At 38.6% G+C, this 16,470-nt stretch overlaps 1 protein-coding gene across 1 annotated transcript; it reads left to right on the top strand.

Moving 5' to 3' along the window:
- The first annotated feature begins 3,337 nt into the window (after positions 1–3,337).
- mmp14a (matrix metallopeptidase 14a (membrane-inserted)) lies at positions 3,338–16,051 on the top strand. The gene is made up of 10 exons (XM_053629449.1): positions 3,338–3,841; positions 10,886–11,034; positions 11,221–11,343; positions 11,469–11,773; positions 11,873–12,034; positions 12,415–12,554; positions 12,737–12,875; positions 12,962–13,112; positions 13,334–13,449; positions 14,117–16,051. The coding sequence occupies exons 1-10, from the start codon at positions 3,764–3,766 to the stop codon at positions 14,443–14,445; spliced, it is 1,692 nt and encodes a 563-aa protein (XP_053485424.1). The 5' UTR covers positions 3,338–3,763; the 3' UTR covers positions 14,446–16,051.
- The last annotated feature ends 419 nt before the right edge of the window (positions 16,052–16,470 follow it).

Below are 16,470 nucleotides of genomic sequence, written 5' to 3'. Positions count from 1 at the left end.
CCAGCAGAGGGCGACATTGACCCATTGCAGTCTGCTCATTAGAAATTGATTTTAACTCTTCTTCAAGAAGTGACTGAAGAGGCTACAAAATGTTATTATAAATTTATTAGAGTAGCATATCCTGCTTCCCCATAAACTAACCTAAGAGATATAAAACAATATTCTTTGACCCAGAACTGTTCACTACGTCGTTGCTATTAAAGTGCTACTGTTTGTCAGTTCAGCCGGTGCTTTCTGTAAAAAAAATTAAATTAAATAAATAAATAAATAAATAAAGGCTGTCCAGGGGGAGGGCGAGACTTCCTTCTCAATGCCGCACAAGAAAGAAGCACATCAGTGCCTGGCGACTCTCAAACGATTCGTTCATTTTGAATCGAGAGAATCAGTTCTCAAGCAAAAAGACAGAAAACAAAGCTCATAAGAAGGCTGTGTTCCTGTGCCATGCCCTCCCAACTAACACTGCGTTATCAAAACATTCAGTAAAGTATGATATACAGGATGTACAAAAGTTCTGCTGTAACATTACAACATAAAACCAAAGATGGATACACAGTGTTATTACAAAAGTTACTGACACAATGTTCTCAGGTAGGCAAGAACTAATATTAACTTTTTATTAGTGTTATCCTTCCTGAAAATATTTTTGAAGCAACAGTTGAAGCAACACATTATAAACATCATAAAATGTATATCATATCATATCTATGCCTATTAATTAAACATTATACATTACAGTTGTGCTTGGAAGTTTGTTAAACTTTTCTATATATCTGAATATAATGTATATGAGATAGAACGTCATCAGATTTCCACACAAGTCCTAAAAGTAGACAATTAAACAACTGAGACATACATATTATGGTTTTGTAAAATTTCCCAGCCTGATGACTATTAACATCTTTTTTTCTGAGCTGCTCTGAAATCTCCTTTGTACGTTCCACAAACACATGTTGTGAAGATTAGACTTTGATAGATCCCTGTTCTTTAAATAAAACAGGGCATTCACTCATCCCATTGATTGAAATCGCCTGACTCTAATTTCACATAGAAATTAGACTGCTAATCCAAGAGGTTCACATACTTGTGCCACTTACAGGTATGTAATATTGGATCATTTTCCTCAATAAGTAGATGCCCAAGTATAATATTTTTTTTATCTCATTTGTTTAATTGGGTTCTCTTAACTAATTAATTAATTGGGACTTGTGTGAAAATCTGATTATGTTTTAGGTCATATTTATATAGATATATAGAAAGTTCTGAAAGGTTCACAAACTTTCAAGCACCACTGTACGTGAAAGTCTTCTAAAGCACTGAAAACAACAACTGGCTTCTAAAAACCAACCTCAGTGTTCTGAAAATATTCTGCTAACCACAGATTGTTAGCTGGGCTATTGTTAAATTTATTTATTTATTTATTTATTTATTTGTCACATTTGATCATTTTGTCTTAATGATTCACTTCTCCATTTCTTGTGTCATAAAATGCAGGGTGTAAAGTTATTTGCAGTAACTTTCTAAATCCATAATGTCATTCAAAAGATCCATGTTGGTCATGCACAACAATAAATAAATAAATAAATAAATAAATAAATAAATAAATAACACCACATTGTAAGACAAGGCTGAAACACTAAGATGACTGAACTAGATGCACAAGACTTCATTACTCAGTTTATTTGCTCAAGTAATTGCTGTTCTCAAAGTTAGCCATTGATGGCATGTTTGGGACAGGGAACAGCAACGCTGATTATTTGCACATACACAGTGTGATATAATTAATCAAATGTAATAAAAAAAAAAGTTTTTTTAATCATAAATTACAACCTGCAGTAACACAGTGGTATATTTCTGCAGCATAGCTCCAGAGTGCCAGGTTCAATCCTGAGCTTGGGTTACTGTCTGGATGGAGTCCTGCATGTTCTCCACATGTTGGTGTGGGTTTCCTCAGGGTTCTCCGGTTTCCTCCCACCTCCCGAATACATGCCGGTTGGTGGATTAACCCCTGGTTGTGAATGAGTGTATTAATGTATATTTTGACTGTGCCCTGGGGTATAGTCTCCCATCATGCCTAGTTTTCCCAGGATTAGCTCCAGATTCACCAGGGTAAAATGGTTACTGAACATGAATGAATGAATGAATGAATGAATGAATGATGATCTAACCATTCTCATTATAGCCATGTATCCAGTCTGGAACTATGAAAATGTCCCAAATTTGTGTTGACATGATCAAGTTTTTACGCAGCTATGAAAGAAAAAAATTCTGCCACAATTAATCCTATAATCAAACTTGTGCAGCTTCATCTCTGTAATGTGAATATCGACCAGGGGATGTTCAGGCTGTGTAAGTCTTTGACTGTGTTCCCTACCTGGCTTTTGGTTCTCTATCACTGCTCAACTTTGCTGCATGTGTGTGACTTGAGTCTCTTTTAGCCATAGACTTCATAATACGCTGACGATATGTTTACTGTTGATTTACTCTGAAATTGAATAAAAGTAAATAAAATGTGATAAAAGTGACACAAATAAATGAGTGAATTATTTTCAAAGACAACACAGTGGGACTAAATGCAACTATGAAGAAAGCTTAAAATACCCCTGTTGTATAGCTGTTGTATGACAGTTGTACAGTGTTGTGTAGCACATCCCGTTACGTAGACTTAAATATCTTATTGTTCAGTATTTATTCAAACAAGAAGCATGGACATATTTTCCCAGAAGTGTGAAGGTAAACTATGGTAACTGTTCTCACGTAAATGAAATTTCTTACTTATTCATAGTCAGTGATTCGAAGCATCTTTCTACAGAGCACTCTGATGCTTTTGTCTGTGCTCATCTCCACAACCCTTTATCCATTTTTTGTACCTCTTATCCTACACAGGGTCGCATGGAGCCTGGAGCCTATCCCAGGGAACTCAGGGCACAAGGTGAGGGAAACCCTGGACGGGGTACCAACCCACCGCAGGGCACAATCGCACAAACACTTCAGACAATTTGAAAATGCCAATCAGCCTACAGCACACATCTTTGGACTGTGGAAGGTAACCAGATCACCTGGAGGAAGTTCTCCCCATGAAGCATGGGGGAAGAATATGCAAAGGCCAGGAATCGAACCCTCAACCCCAGAGGTGCGAGGCAAAGACCTGGAGTTTACCAGTTATTAAATTTTACTTGAGGTCATAAAAAACAATTCAAATTACTGCATCCCCCTGCAGTTTTATACAAACGCCTACAGAGCAGCCTGTTCAAGTTTTTCAGTGGCGAGTCAAATGTTTGATTCACTCTGGACAGAATCGGTTCCGTGAAGTGACTCGTGATGGCTTCATCACTACAGGAGAACCACGTCTGCATCTCCTCATATAACTTGGCTACAAGAGCGAGAGATCAGTTCCGGAGGACAAAAGAGAAAAATGCAGACAAGATGAGACACGATCGCTTTTAGACTATAGACCAACATGTTTTCGCAGATCTCCGCTAGTGATATTGTGTTTTTCCTGAAAGTGGTTTTGTACACAGCGTTTTAAGGCACGATTATTACTGAAGTCTGTAGATTCTCTTCTTTCCAGCCTTGGGGCATTCCTCCAGAGTTTTCACTTTTGGACAAACGAGGACGATTTTCAAAACTTTGAAAAATTCCAAGTTTTGGAATTATCAGTCTCAGGAAAACCAGAAGTCGGAAGAGGAAAGGGGGATTTAGGCAGGGCACAGGGTGCTGGTGGCAGTTATAGTGGTAGTTATTGTGTCTTTTTTGGAGGCTCGGGATGGAGGTCACTTGGTCAGTGCTTTGGCTGGCGCTCATTGCTCTGGGTGTGAGCAGTGACAAAGAAGTCCGACCAGAGGTGAGGATTCTGTCAAACACACACACACACACACACACACACACACACATTGCAAACAGTTAGAATTGCACACTACATTGTGAGGTGATGAGGTCGCATGTGTTTTAATCTTGACTTGTCATTAAAGTACATCAAATGTGTACATCATGTACAATATACATGAACATATTTTTTTCCCCCAAGATTATATTTAATATTTTTTGACAATGTAATATGATGTAATAATGTAGACTAGTCTATACTCTTTTTTTTTTTCCTTTTTTTTTTGGAGTAATGAACTACACATCAGTTCATCGTAAGATTAGGAATAAAATCATACTTATTTAAGTGGCAATAAATTTTTGTGTCCTATTCAATAGCTACGGTTACGTTTAAGTTTAGGCTTACATTTTGTGTGGGTTTGTGATACAGGAGTGTAAGCACACACTTTGGAGTTAAAGTTGGGCTGTGTGTTAAGTCATGGAGAGGTTCTGGAAGAATGTCTGGTTTGTCAGGTAGCTGGAGGATTAAAGAGTTTAGTTATATAAACCTGTGTAGCTGTTGTTTTGAGTATTACTGTTAATCTTAGGCAGAATCATGTGCTGCCTCCTTCAGATCAATTTTTTTTAAAGCACTATACAAGTGATAGTCCAGTCCAAGAGCTAAACAGCTGAGGGTCCAACAGGGTTTCCTTTTCATAAAAGTTTCCAAATGGAGCCTCGAGAAAGCTATTGGTCATTAGCACATCACTGATACTAAATGACCCAGACTTTAGGTATTCAGAAGATCCTTGTCAGCCACTGACTAGTCTATACTTGAGAAAGAGGCCTTCAGAGAAGCAGGACATCTCGAGCTGACACCAATTGTGTATATTTGAGCTACATGCAACATCTGATCATCCAGCAGTAGAGATGACTGTCTGGCAGATACACAGAGGTTGGATGAGCAGGAAAAAAAATTAAAGAGCAGGGATAGGGATGGAGAGAAAAATTCAGTAAACAAGTAAGTAAGAGTTTTGGAACATCTGACTCAAATGCAAGCCAGGGCATTAATCTAGGTAAAATAAACACTCGACAGATCAGAAGGATTGCATGAGCATCTAAATCTCTGAGCATCTCTTCATCCTGCCTCCTCTTTCCATTCTTCACATTGTGATAGTCAGCCAAGGCTAGCAGTGGAAAATTCAGCCTAGCTGGCTGAAACAAGGCTGTTCCAGGTTTCCACAGACGATAACAGTCTCTCTGCCTGGAGTCACGAGGGAGTCATGTGATCCAAATGAAAGGTCACAGTGGAGGTTAATTCCCATATGTTAAAACCACATCTGCACCCCGTCTGGCTTAAATGTATATAGGATAAAAGGAATTTGCTGAACTAGTGTTGGCTGTAGTACAACAGTCTATAAACAGTTCCGTTGAAAACGAATACCAGGTATTTAATGGTATAATGTGCTTTGAAAAGTCAAGCTGGTGTAATGTTAAGTCAGCCAGTCTTTAGTTCTTACTGGCTAAACTGTAAATAAAAACACCCAAAGTCTGCTTTTCTTTTTCATTATAATTGAGGTCATTATGCATCATTTTTTAATCATGTTCAATCATGTTCAACCATAATGTATAGTTCAGTATTTAAAGCTAGAGTCCCATGGTCCAACATTGGTGTTGTTACAGGTGCTGGTAACATTTTATTAAAAAAGAAAAAGAAAAGAACTATAAACCATTGAAAATGGTTGGATGGTTTTCTCTTTCTTTCTTTTTTTCTTTCTTTCTTGCTTGCTTTCTTGCCTTCTTGCCTTCTTGCTTTCTTGTTTTTTTCTCCACCTCCACAGTCTGCAGCTCACAGAGAGCCGATTCCCCTAGTATTTACTCTAAGTAGTATTTCAGATGTAATGCAATCAATTCCTCACCGACATTTCATTTTTTGTGAGTAGCGATGAGGCTGGATGTGTCTGTAAATGTGCATTCTCACATCCAAACACTGCTACAAGTCAAAATAATAAATAGAATCTCTCAAATCTGACAACTACTATGTTTAAATATGCTGAAAGTAAATAACTGTCAATCATGATGATCAAGCACTTTTTATGAGTGCAATTTATGACCTCCAGATTTAGACTGGAGAGTGTACAGAGCATGTACTTTATTTAATATAATTTCCTGGACTTCACTCACTTTCTGAATGTGATAGCTTGTGAAACTGGGCTGAAACTGTTGCTGTGGTTTGAGCCAGTGATCAGGTGAGTTTGACACTAAATAGGTCAGTGATCCGAGCCACCATTTGGCTGTTTGAGACCAAATCTCAGGCACTGATGACCACAATTCCCTGTTTTTTCCGCTGGCAGAAGTCTGAGGGGAACAACTGAGTCGGTCTGTCTCTTTCCAAGTCAAATTCAGCAAACTTCTGCCCCCGCTGCCTCTTTTCCTCATTTCGTTGTAGGTTCTGCTTTGTTTTCAGGAATCTGCTAGCGTTTTAAGCCTTTGTTTTTGTTTATTTGCATCCGATTGCTTCCAATAACCCCTCTTTCTCTTTCTCTCTAATTTAAAAAACGAGTTTCCTATCATTTATGTATGCTTGTGCAATCTTAAGTACTTCAAGCAGGTCTGTTTCTCTCTCTCTCTCTCTCTCTCTCTCTCTCTCTCTCTCTCTCTCACTCATAATTCAAAGTCCAAATATTCTATTAATTCAAACACCAACTGTAACTGAGTTTCAGGCTTTAAACTCGTTCTGCAATGTTTTCTTCCTTCAGAACACTCTGTCAGCAGTTTTTTCAATTAAACAAGGCACTCGGATGGCTCATTTCCATATCGTGTCATTAGTAAGGACATGTCCAAGATGTTGCAACACTGCAAGACTGTTTTTCGGGAAAACAAAGTTCTCAGAACATCTTGGAGCTCTTGGAAAATGCAATATGTGTTTGTCTTATTATAATCAGTGTGAGTGAAATGTAAATGTAATTTAAATGTACATTGGGCTAATTTTACTGCATTAAGTCAGCAATCAGAGAGTGGCAGAGCACAGGAGGAGGTCTCTTTCAGCTTAAGAGAAGGCATATGTTTACCGCCCTGGCATGTCTGTAGGTGAGGTCATAGCATATGGCTGCGCTTAGCATCAGAGGTGGCATTTACTGTAAGTTTTCCCCTTCAATTAGAACCAGGTCATGATGGGGAGTCATCTTTATATTTATAAGACAATTAATTAAGTGTACAGTTTACTAACAGATAATATAGTTAAAAGTGAAAAAGATTTTTTTAAAGTGAAAGATTTGTTTTTGCTTTTTTAGTCGAATCTATTTGTATGTTTTACATACATTTACTCTGCAGGTGAAACTCAGGAACTGTCATTGTATTGTAATGATGTTACAGCAGATTAACATCTACTTTGCCAAGCTCTTTCAGCTTCCCCAGTTTACTATCTTTTTTTTACTTGATGTGTGGTCGTTTAAGTATGAATAACTTAACCTCCATGTCTAAGCAATGCACTTATCCTGATGTGAGTGATGTTTCTGTCATAAATAAAGCCTCGCCAGACTGACTGGGGTGCAGGAGACTTAATAAAGCCTACCTGTCTGTGTCGTAGAGGCCAACACGCTGACTCTTCCCCAGTCAGAGGAGTCAGTAAAGGCTTCTAAATAGAACCTTTGACGCTCACTGCTGGGTGTTCCAGAGGCCTGGTGCATGCTGGGATTGCTGGCAGCAGTAAGAAGCGACCTGAGGCCTCGTGAGTCAGAAGTGAGAGAGGTCTTCTGACAGAGAGAAAAAACATGAATATAGGAAAGAGGAGAGGAGAAACAGTTTGGGAAAAGAGGGATGAAAGGATACATATTGAACAAAGAAGGAAGAGTGGAGGAAGACAAAGAGAAGTAGAGGAAGGGGTAGCTAGCTAAATGAGATGAAGAGAGAGGAGGAAAGGAGGAGGAGGGGGGGACTTTTTCATCCCTCTGAGCTGGAGTGTGTTTTTTCCCAGCATTGGGAAAAAAGACCACAGCGTAGCGGCAACACACAGGGAGCAGTCAGAGAGTGGGAGGAATGGAGCAAGAGAGAGAGAGAAAGAAAAACGAAGTATACTGACCAGATTAAGGCTAAAATATAGTGCAGCACTCTGTACTTACTTATGCAACATTAAACATGAACCATTCCCTCCTTCGAAAAGTTCAGAATATCATAGCTTCAACAGAATAGTGTGTGCAGTGATGTTTAGTCTGTAAAAGTGGAATTTGATCACAAATGTGACTTTTCTTTTGATAATTTTGTGGGACAGAGTAATGCAATCGTTTACTAAAGCCCTTAACAAGAGTTAATTTCCAGACACATAACACAACCAGGAAGTGGTGACTCTGTCATATGTGAGTTACTTTACAATGCTATTGAGGCTGATTGTGCAAGCCATTCAAAATTACTTCAGTAGGTCTGATATGTAGGATTTGGATATATGCAATTTTTAGCCTAACTGTTCGACTAATTATGTGTTTGGAATGACTACGCATTGAGCTCATAGACGTTAAAACTGTCTTAAGCTCTTGGAAATCTCTAGTCTCCTCCTATATTACTGTCTCACCCTGACTCCCTTTTGCTGAGTGTGTGTACAATATGTCCTACAAACTTCTCATCTTTTGTTTTCATTTAAAACACAATGCACACACACACACACACACACACACACACACACACACACACATACATATATATATATATATATATATATATATATATATATATATATATATATTTATATATATATATTTATATATATATATATATGTGTGTGTGTATATATATATATACACATATATACATACAGGGTTAGAAGGGTTACTTTAAAAATGTATTCTATTACAGTTACAAATTACTTCATAGAAAATGTATTCAGTAACGTAATCCAAGTATCACAATATAAAAGTAATGTAATCTGATTAGTTTTGGATTACTTCAAGGTCACATATGTAAATAAAGTCAAGAAAAAAGCAATATGATCTAAAATACTGTTATTTACAGCATATTTTAGAGCTTAAGACATATTCAATGTTTAGATTTGTTTAAAGAAAATAAATAAATGAATAAATAAAAATTTACATCACAAAAGTTAGGGAGATCATATTCTGGTTTTCCAAAGAGAGGTCACCTTTATTTCCCTGTGTTTTAATAGCATTCAGAACAGTGTTACTATGAATGCAGATTTGAATCCACTGAAAATGACACACTATTAGCATCACATAAATATATACATGTATAAATTCCTACATTCTTTTGAATGTCCATGGGATAAAATAAAATATTAGATGCCACAAGTGTATCTTCTGCCTTCATTTACACATTTGAATGACCATTTAATATGAAGCAATGTGATAACATGAAATTAAAAATGACCTTATATGGTCATGGGCATTGCTTTGACTCAGGACAGCTGTCATTTGCTGCTATTGTCAAGCTATTGTTTGACGCAGTACACAAAAGCGCTTCACTTTCACGTGTTGAGAATAGGCTAATGGTTGAGAGGCAGGAATTTGGCCAATAGTTTCTGCAAGCCTTTTATAATCGACCAACTGGTGTGCGAGAAGGTGGGAATTACAGAGAGGGGTTAAAGCAACGCAAATGTGCGTACACACATAATGCAGTATTAGACCATAAGCACATCATAATGAAATTAAATGACATGAAATTTTTCTCAAATTTAGAAATCCCGGCGCTTTTTTAAGGTCTGAAAAAGAGGACGTATGGTCACCCTAACAAAAGATTCATAATATATATATATATATATATATATATATATATATATATATATATATATATATATATATATATATATCCTTTATTAATACACCAATGGTGTTTTTAAGTGGTTCCCCAGTGAACCTTAATAAGCTTGTGGAGGTGGATATGAGATAAATGCTACAAGATAGATGGGAGAAATAAGAGGAAGGGAGCAGTTTTGAGGTTTGGGGTCTGAAGTATTACTCAAGAATTCTTTGTAATTTTTCTGACTGAGTTTGTGGTCAAAGTGGAGACAGACATTGTCTGAAGCATTAACCGAAGCTACAGTCACACTTCCTTCTGCATCCTAATGGAAATACTACTGAAAATTCTAAGGCATTCATGCTCACTAGCCTGTTTTTGGTGCAGTCTGCATATCTCTTGACCTAGATATGACCCAGGACGACATTTAGGGGCGTTGATCTTTTTTTACCGCGCCCTGAGTCTAGGTCTTTATGGTCTTTCTGGCTGAATAAGTGAATGCTCTGTGTGTTAAGGGTGTAGTGTTTCCCAGGCTACTGATTTTGAACAGACCAGCCATTTTTGTGACGTCTCTCTTCAATTTCACTGAAACTTTTGCTAAACATCAGTGCCATAGTAGAGATAGAGTGGCTAGATTAGACCATTTCTTTAGGCTGAATGGCCTAAAACAGACGTCTGTGTGTCTGATGGGCTATTAAAGGGAGTGTGTATTTGAGTTAAGAGACTTGTTTAGTTTTGCTCTCGTCACACACAAAACGAAGCGCTGTTTATGAGGGTGTGATCCTTTGAAGCTCTATGAGCAGACTCCGTGCACTGAGTATATACTGAGTGTATGTAGTAATTAGTTTTTATGCATTTTATTTTGTTGGGTTTTCCTTGATCCTCTTTTCATTCTCTCTCTTTCACTGAAATGTTTATATTTGTCATTTGTTTCTTGCTAACACATGCTGTTTCTGGAAGAAAGTCAGCTTGGCGTCATTCTACACAAGTTCAATGAAGGCCACACACAGACGAGGAACACTCCTACACATTCTGGTTCCTCTGTGTTCAAAAGAAGACAAACATACTTCTCTTCAAGCTCATATATAGTAAAGAGCTGACACACACATCTTTTCTTTACCACTGATTTATCATGCTGATTCTGGCTGTTTGAGTTAATTTCCCTATATTCATTTCAAGGAATTGTGTGAGGTTGGGATGTTGAAGTAATCGGAAGAGTGGTTCAGCAGCTGTAGATAGAATAATGTAGGTTCTGAACTAATTATGTTTGATGACCGTAATTACATGACATCATGTATCTTCCTCTCTCTTTTTTGTTCTTGCACTTTGGTCTCCCTCTCAGATATGGCTACAGCAGTATGGATACCTTCCTCCTGGTGATGTGCGTGCTCAGGCTATACGCTCCCCTAAGGCTATCGCCTCTGCTATCTCCGCCATGCAGAAGTTCTATGGCCTCACCATCACAGGAACCATGGACTCTGAAACAATCGAGTAGGTCTTAGTCTCAAAAGATCCCATCAAAGAACAGGCTACTGGTGGTAAAATAATAAACTGATCAACAACCAATGAGAAAATGGCATTTCCACAAACAGACATGTTTCATACACATGAGCATATATCCAGGCTACTGTCTGAAGAAGGCTAATGTGAAGTATAAATGTGTGATCCTGTTTTCAGAGCAATGCAGCGACCACGCTGTGGGGTTCCAGATAAATTTGGCAGTGAGCAGAAGAGCAACCTGAGGAAGAGACGCTACGTCATTCAGGGTCAGAAGTGGAACAAAGCAGAGGTCACCTTCAGGTGAGACACAGCCATTAGCATTCAAATAACATTAAAGGAGCATTTATTATTCACACTAATTTTTCTTCTGATTTTAATTTTGGGTATGAATTGTATTAATATTGATTCACTGGTGTATTGAACAGCATCCAGAACTACACTCCTAAAGTGGGTGAACGTGCTACTTATGAGGCCATCCGGAAGGCCTTCAAGGTTTGGGAGTCGGTCACACCATTAAAGTTTCGGGAAATTCCATACTACCAGATCAGAGACCGGCCAGAGAGGTTCGCTGACATCATGCTTTCCTTCGCTGAGGGCTACCATGGTGATAGCACGCCATTTGATGGGGAAGGAGGCTTCCTGGCCCACGCTTACTTCCCTGGTCCAGCGATCGGAGGTGATACGCACTTTGACGCAGCAGAGCCTTGGACAACTGACAATAGGGAAGAAGGTAAACATGGGGGATGTAGGAAAGAGGATGGATTACCTCATCAGATTTGTCAGTGATGTTCCACATTATCTTTGGTTCTCATTTCCTTCCCCTTTTCAGGGAACAATGTTTTCCTGGTAGCAGTGCATGAGCTGGGTCATGCGCTGGGTTTAGAGCACTCTGGGGATCCTTCTGCCATCATGGCCCCGTTCTACCAGTGGGTGGATACAGAGAATTTTGTGCTTCCTGATGATGACAGACGTGGAATACAGCAGATTTACGGTTCGTCTGTTTTACATAAGGGCCCAGTACACTTTAACTCATGGCTCCAGTGAATAGAAATAAACAAGGAGGCCTTCTTTCTGCACGCAGTCCTGTCCTGTCAACTCATGATAAATTTTTATGTATTTTTATATTAATCTTTGAACCAGATTGTTTAGGAGCCAACGTACAAGCATAACTTCGTAACTTTTCACTGAATTTATAAAGAAAAGTGTAACATCATGTACAATTAACTCGGACAGAACTTGCTACCATTATATTTTATGTATAAGTTTAATAAGCTCTGTTTGAGCAGATTTTGAAAACAGAATATATATCAAAATGCACACTTATGTAAATGAAGTTTTTTTTAAATAAACCTTGAAATAATCCATCTGCAGGTTCTCGGTCAGGAGAGGTGCCGAACCCCCCTGACCCGCAGCCCACACGCAAATCTGACAGACCCTCAGCTGGGCCTGATATCTGTAAAGGCCACTTTGACACCATCGCCATCCTTCGGGGAGAGATGTTTGTCTTTAAGGTTAGTACTGACGCCAGTTGAGGGGATTGTGAATGCTGTGCAGAACAGAGATTGTGTGGAATTCCTGTAGCATTCAAGCTCTCTACCATACTATATCAAATGCATAGTGTACCGGTGACACACTGTATACTGTATATTAAAAATCATTAATCAGCTTCAGTCTTTTCTCTCTCCCCCTACAGGAAAAGTGGTTCTGGCGAATGCGGGATGGTAAACCTCTGCAGGGTTACCCCATGCCCATCGCACACTTCTGGAAAGGCCTGCCGAACTCTATCAACGCTGCGTATGAGCGAGCGGATGGGAAATTTGTCTTCTTTAAAGGTACAGCCACAGTTCTGGTCCTGTAGTATTCAGTTCATGTTTACATCAGTGGATACATTTCTCTCTGTTTTTCTCTAATTCTGTAGCCGATAAGTACTGGGTGTATAGCGAGGCCACTTTGGATCATGGATATCCTAAAACCTTCAAGGAGCTGGGCACAGGCCTTCCTAAAGACAGAATAGATGCTGCTCTCTTCTACACCCCAAATGGAAACACCTACTTTTTCAGAGGAAGCAAGTGAGTGTCTGTGTTTAGGAACTGTCATTGTATCAGGAGTCTAAGAAAAGCCTGACATTTTCTTAGTAATTGTAACGTGATGTTAGTTGTAACATCATTTGGCATCATTTCCCTATAATGTTGGTTCCGCTTCTAATTTTGTCACCTCTTTTTTTTTTCTTCTCCAAGAAAAGAAAGATTCTCTTCCCTTTTTGATCTTTCGTCTTCGTTTCTATTTTCAGATATTACCGCTTCAATGAGAACACACGCTCTGTGGATTCAGAGTACCCCAAACCCATCAATACATGGAGTGGAGTGCCCGATGATATCAAAGGAGCCATTATAAATGAGGATAGAGGTACATGAGTATACATGTTTACATGTTGTGTGGATGAGGGTGGGAGGGTGGAGGAGAGCAGGTGCCACCTCAGATGTAACCAGCTGTATTGTGTGAAGTTCATTAGGAGGATATGACTAGGCTACAAATTCTGATTCAGCAATGTGGTTCCTTCCTTGTGTACACTTTATACCATGAGCACAGGAAATAACTTTCTTTCTCTTTGTCTGAGAGATGTGCATTAATTCAATGTAGATCGGGTTAAAAATTCTAACCCCAGTCCTGAATCAATATTACTGACAGCCTACTATGTAATCATGTTGGAATGTTACCATAATAACAAGTGTAAATAATCATGTTCAGCATCGTGCTGCAAAAAAAGATGAATGATTTGAACCTAAGTTATTTGGAGTGAAAAAATCTCAAGAAATGAGAGGCAAGAAAGTTAGAGTTTGGCATAATGGTAGTATTATGGCTTCTGGAGGTGAGACCTAGAAAGTTATTTAAACTGACAAGGAATTTTGTTACTTTCATTTAATGCTGTAGTAAGTAAGCATAAGTATATACACGTTTTTATTTGTACATACTAGTACATAGCCATGATATAATCAAGTTAACACCCCTAAAACTGTCCCTGTGATATATATTGTAAAAATCTGATTAGAAGTTCCTGTCCTGTTCTTTCCAGCCTACACCTACTTCTACAAAGCTAACAAATATTGGAAGTTCAACAACAAGCAGATGAAGGTAGAGTCTGGATACCCCAAGTCTGTCCTGACGGACTGGATGGGCTGTGAGCGTGAAGATTCTACAAAGCCGGACGGAACTGATGAGGAAGTCATCATCATCGAGGTGAACAAGTCAGACGGTTTCCCTGGAGGAGCGGCAGTCATAGTGCTCCCTCTCTTCCTGTTGGCCTGTGTGCTCATGGTTCTGGGAGCATTGCTGTTCTTCCGGCGCTACGGTACCCCACGACGCCTCCTCTACTGCCACCGCTCTCTGCTGGACAAGGTTTAAAGTTTAAGGGATAGAAACCGAGAAGAGATAGGGATGGAGGGGCAATAACAGGGGTGAAGAGAAAGGGTGTGGGGAGGGGGATATTGGTAGGCTTTGCTCAGATGGAGATGATAAGGACTTTGAGATTGTTTACAGAACAGCAAGGAGGAAAAGAAGGAGGAGGAGGGAAGGAAGGATGAAGAAGTGAAGTGACAGAAAAGGGAACAATGCGTATTGTTTTGGTAGTTACTTGTACATCTCTGCCATAATGAATAGAACCATGAAGGAGAGAGAACACTACAGAGAAAAAGAGGGAGCTCACTGAAAAAAAAAAAAAAAGCATTTTTATTAAATACATTAAAAGAAAGTAAAGCACTTTTTATTGTATCAGCCCTCCCTCTTCCTCTCTTGTAGTCTGTCTCTCCCAAATCCAACGACTCCAGCCACAGTGCTGTATGATTAATGCCTTTGTTTCTGCTTTCGTAAAATTTCCATCTCACCTCTGGTTTTAGCTCTTAAATTTAGCCACAATTTTTTTTTGATTTCTCCCAAAACCCTTATATCCTTATATTCCCTTCAGTGCCTTGAAACGCTCAGGTAACGTTCATTACCTGCATCCTGGAAGATTTCATCCAAATTAAAACCAACATTTCAATTTACAGATGAATTTATAACCAAACGAATCCGTATTTCCACAAACACGCTTGCGTTTGGATTAAAAATATTAACCCCTAGTGAAAGATGTCTTCAAAACATACAGTATGTCTCAACAGTAGAGACTGCTGTATTTGAAAGGGTAAAGGTGAAAGGTCAAAGTTCAGGGAGGACGTGTGGCTCAGGCTCCTGAAAGGAGGCCGGTCTTTATTTACACCCCGAGAGAAGAGCTGTCTTGCAGGTACATCTCCAGATATTAATTTTATAAAGTGTTTGTTACCATGTATTGTTATTAATGTAATTAATGATTGCGCTTGTAGTTATTATTATAACTATGGTTATTGTTATTATTGTTCTCCGTATTTAGTCCTTTTTAAAAAAAAAAAATTCGTAGTCATTTCAAGTCCTGCTGGACAGAGGCAGAATGTGACTGATATTAAAATGACTCTCAATTTATTTGAATGTTAAAAACATCAGGTTGTTCCACAGGAAATAAACATACTTGTATGAAAGATTTGAAATAATGTTGAGGAATTCTAGAAATGGTTTGGGAGAAGATCAGAAAAAATACGTATAAACACCAGCCCTGTTGACAGGCCAAAGTTGCTGCGTGTTGTTTTTGCAATAATGTTTATGTGCCTTTATATGAAAAAGAGAGAAAAAAAAAAACCTCACTGGATTTATTGTATTTGGATGGTTCTGTGGAGAAAACCTTGTTCTTTTGGGTGGAGCAAACGTTTTCAGAGAGGAATAAACCTGATTATGGAAAAACATAATGGTGCTATGTATTTTATTGAATACACACATACACATCAAAATGTTTCATAAATGTAGTCTTAACAATGATAATAATAATGATATTTATAATGATGATGATTTACTGTAAATGGAAGGGAATGTGATTCTAGCTTGTTTCTTTTTTTTTTTGTATTGCAGGAATGAACAATGAAATAAAAGTATTTTGTGAAATGTTCTTTTGCCTTTTCCTTGTTTTTTTTCTGCTTAATCCTCTTTATGTCTAATCTAAATCTTTCTTCTACTAGTCTTAGTTTGAAGGTTAACCAGGAATGCTGATTATGCTAAAACAACTGTGTGTGTGTGTGTGTGTGGTGTTTTCTCATGTTCCTGCACTGAACAGAATGAGAAGAAACCCGTTTGTGGTTTGTCAGGAATGGGGAGTGTTTCGTGGATCTTGTGTATATGAAAGAACGCGTGTGTTTCCCTTTTCAGACTTTGCAAAGCTCGACATGTACTTTTGCTGAAAAGTTTGCTGCAGGTTCTCCTGCTTCCCAAGATTCCCTAAACTACTTTTTCAAACTTCTCTGCCATTTCATTTCCTTTCTGCCTGCTCGTCTTTTCCCCCCGCCTTCTCTCTCTGACTCTGACTCTCCA

This window comes from Ictalurus furcatus, chromosome 7 (genome assembly GCF_023375685.1).
Source record: "Ictalurus furcatus strain D&B chromosome 7, Billie_1.0, whole genome shotgun sequence".
Lineage (NCBI taxonomy): Eukaryota > Metazoa > Chordata > Actinopteri > Siluriformes > Ictaluridae > Ictalurus > Ictalurus furcatus.
Note: the sequence above shows the minus strand (reverse complement) of the source record. Positions and strands in the feature narration are given on the sequence as shown.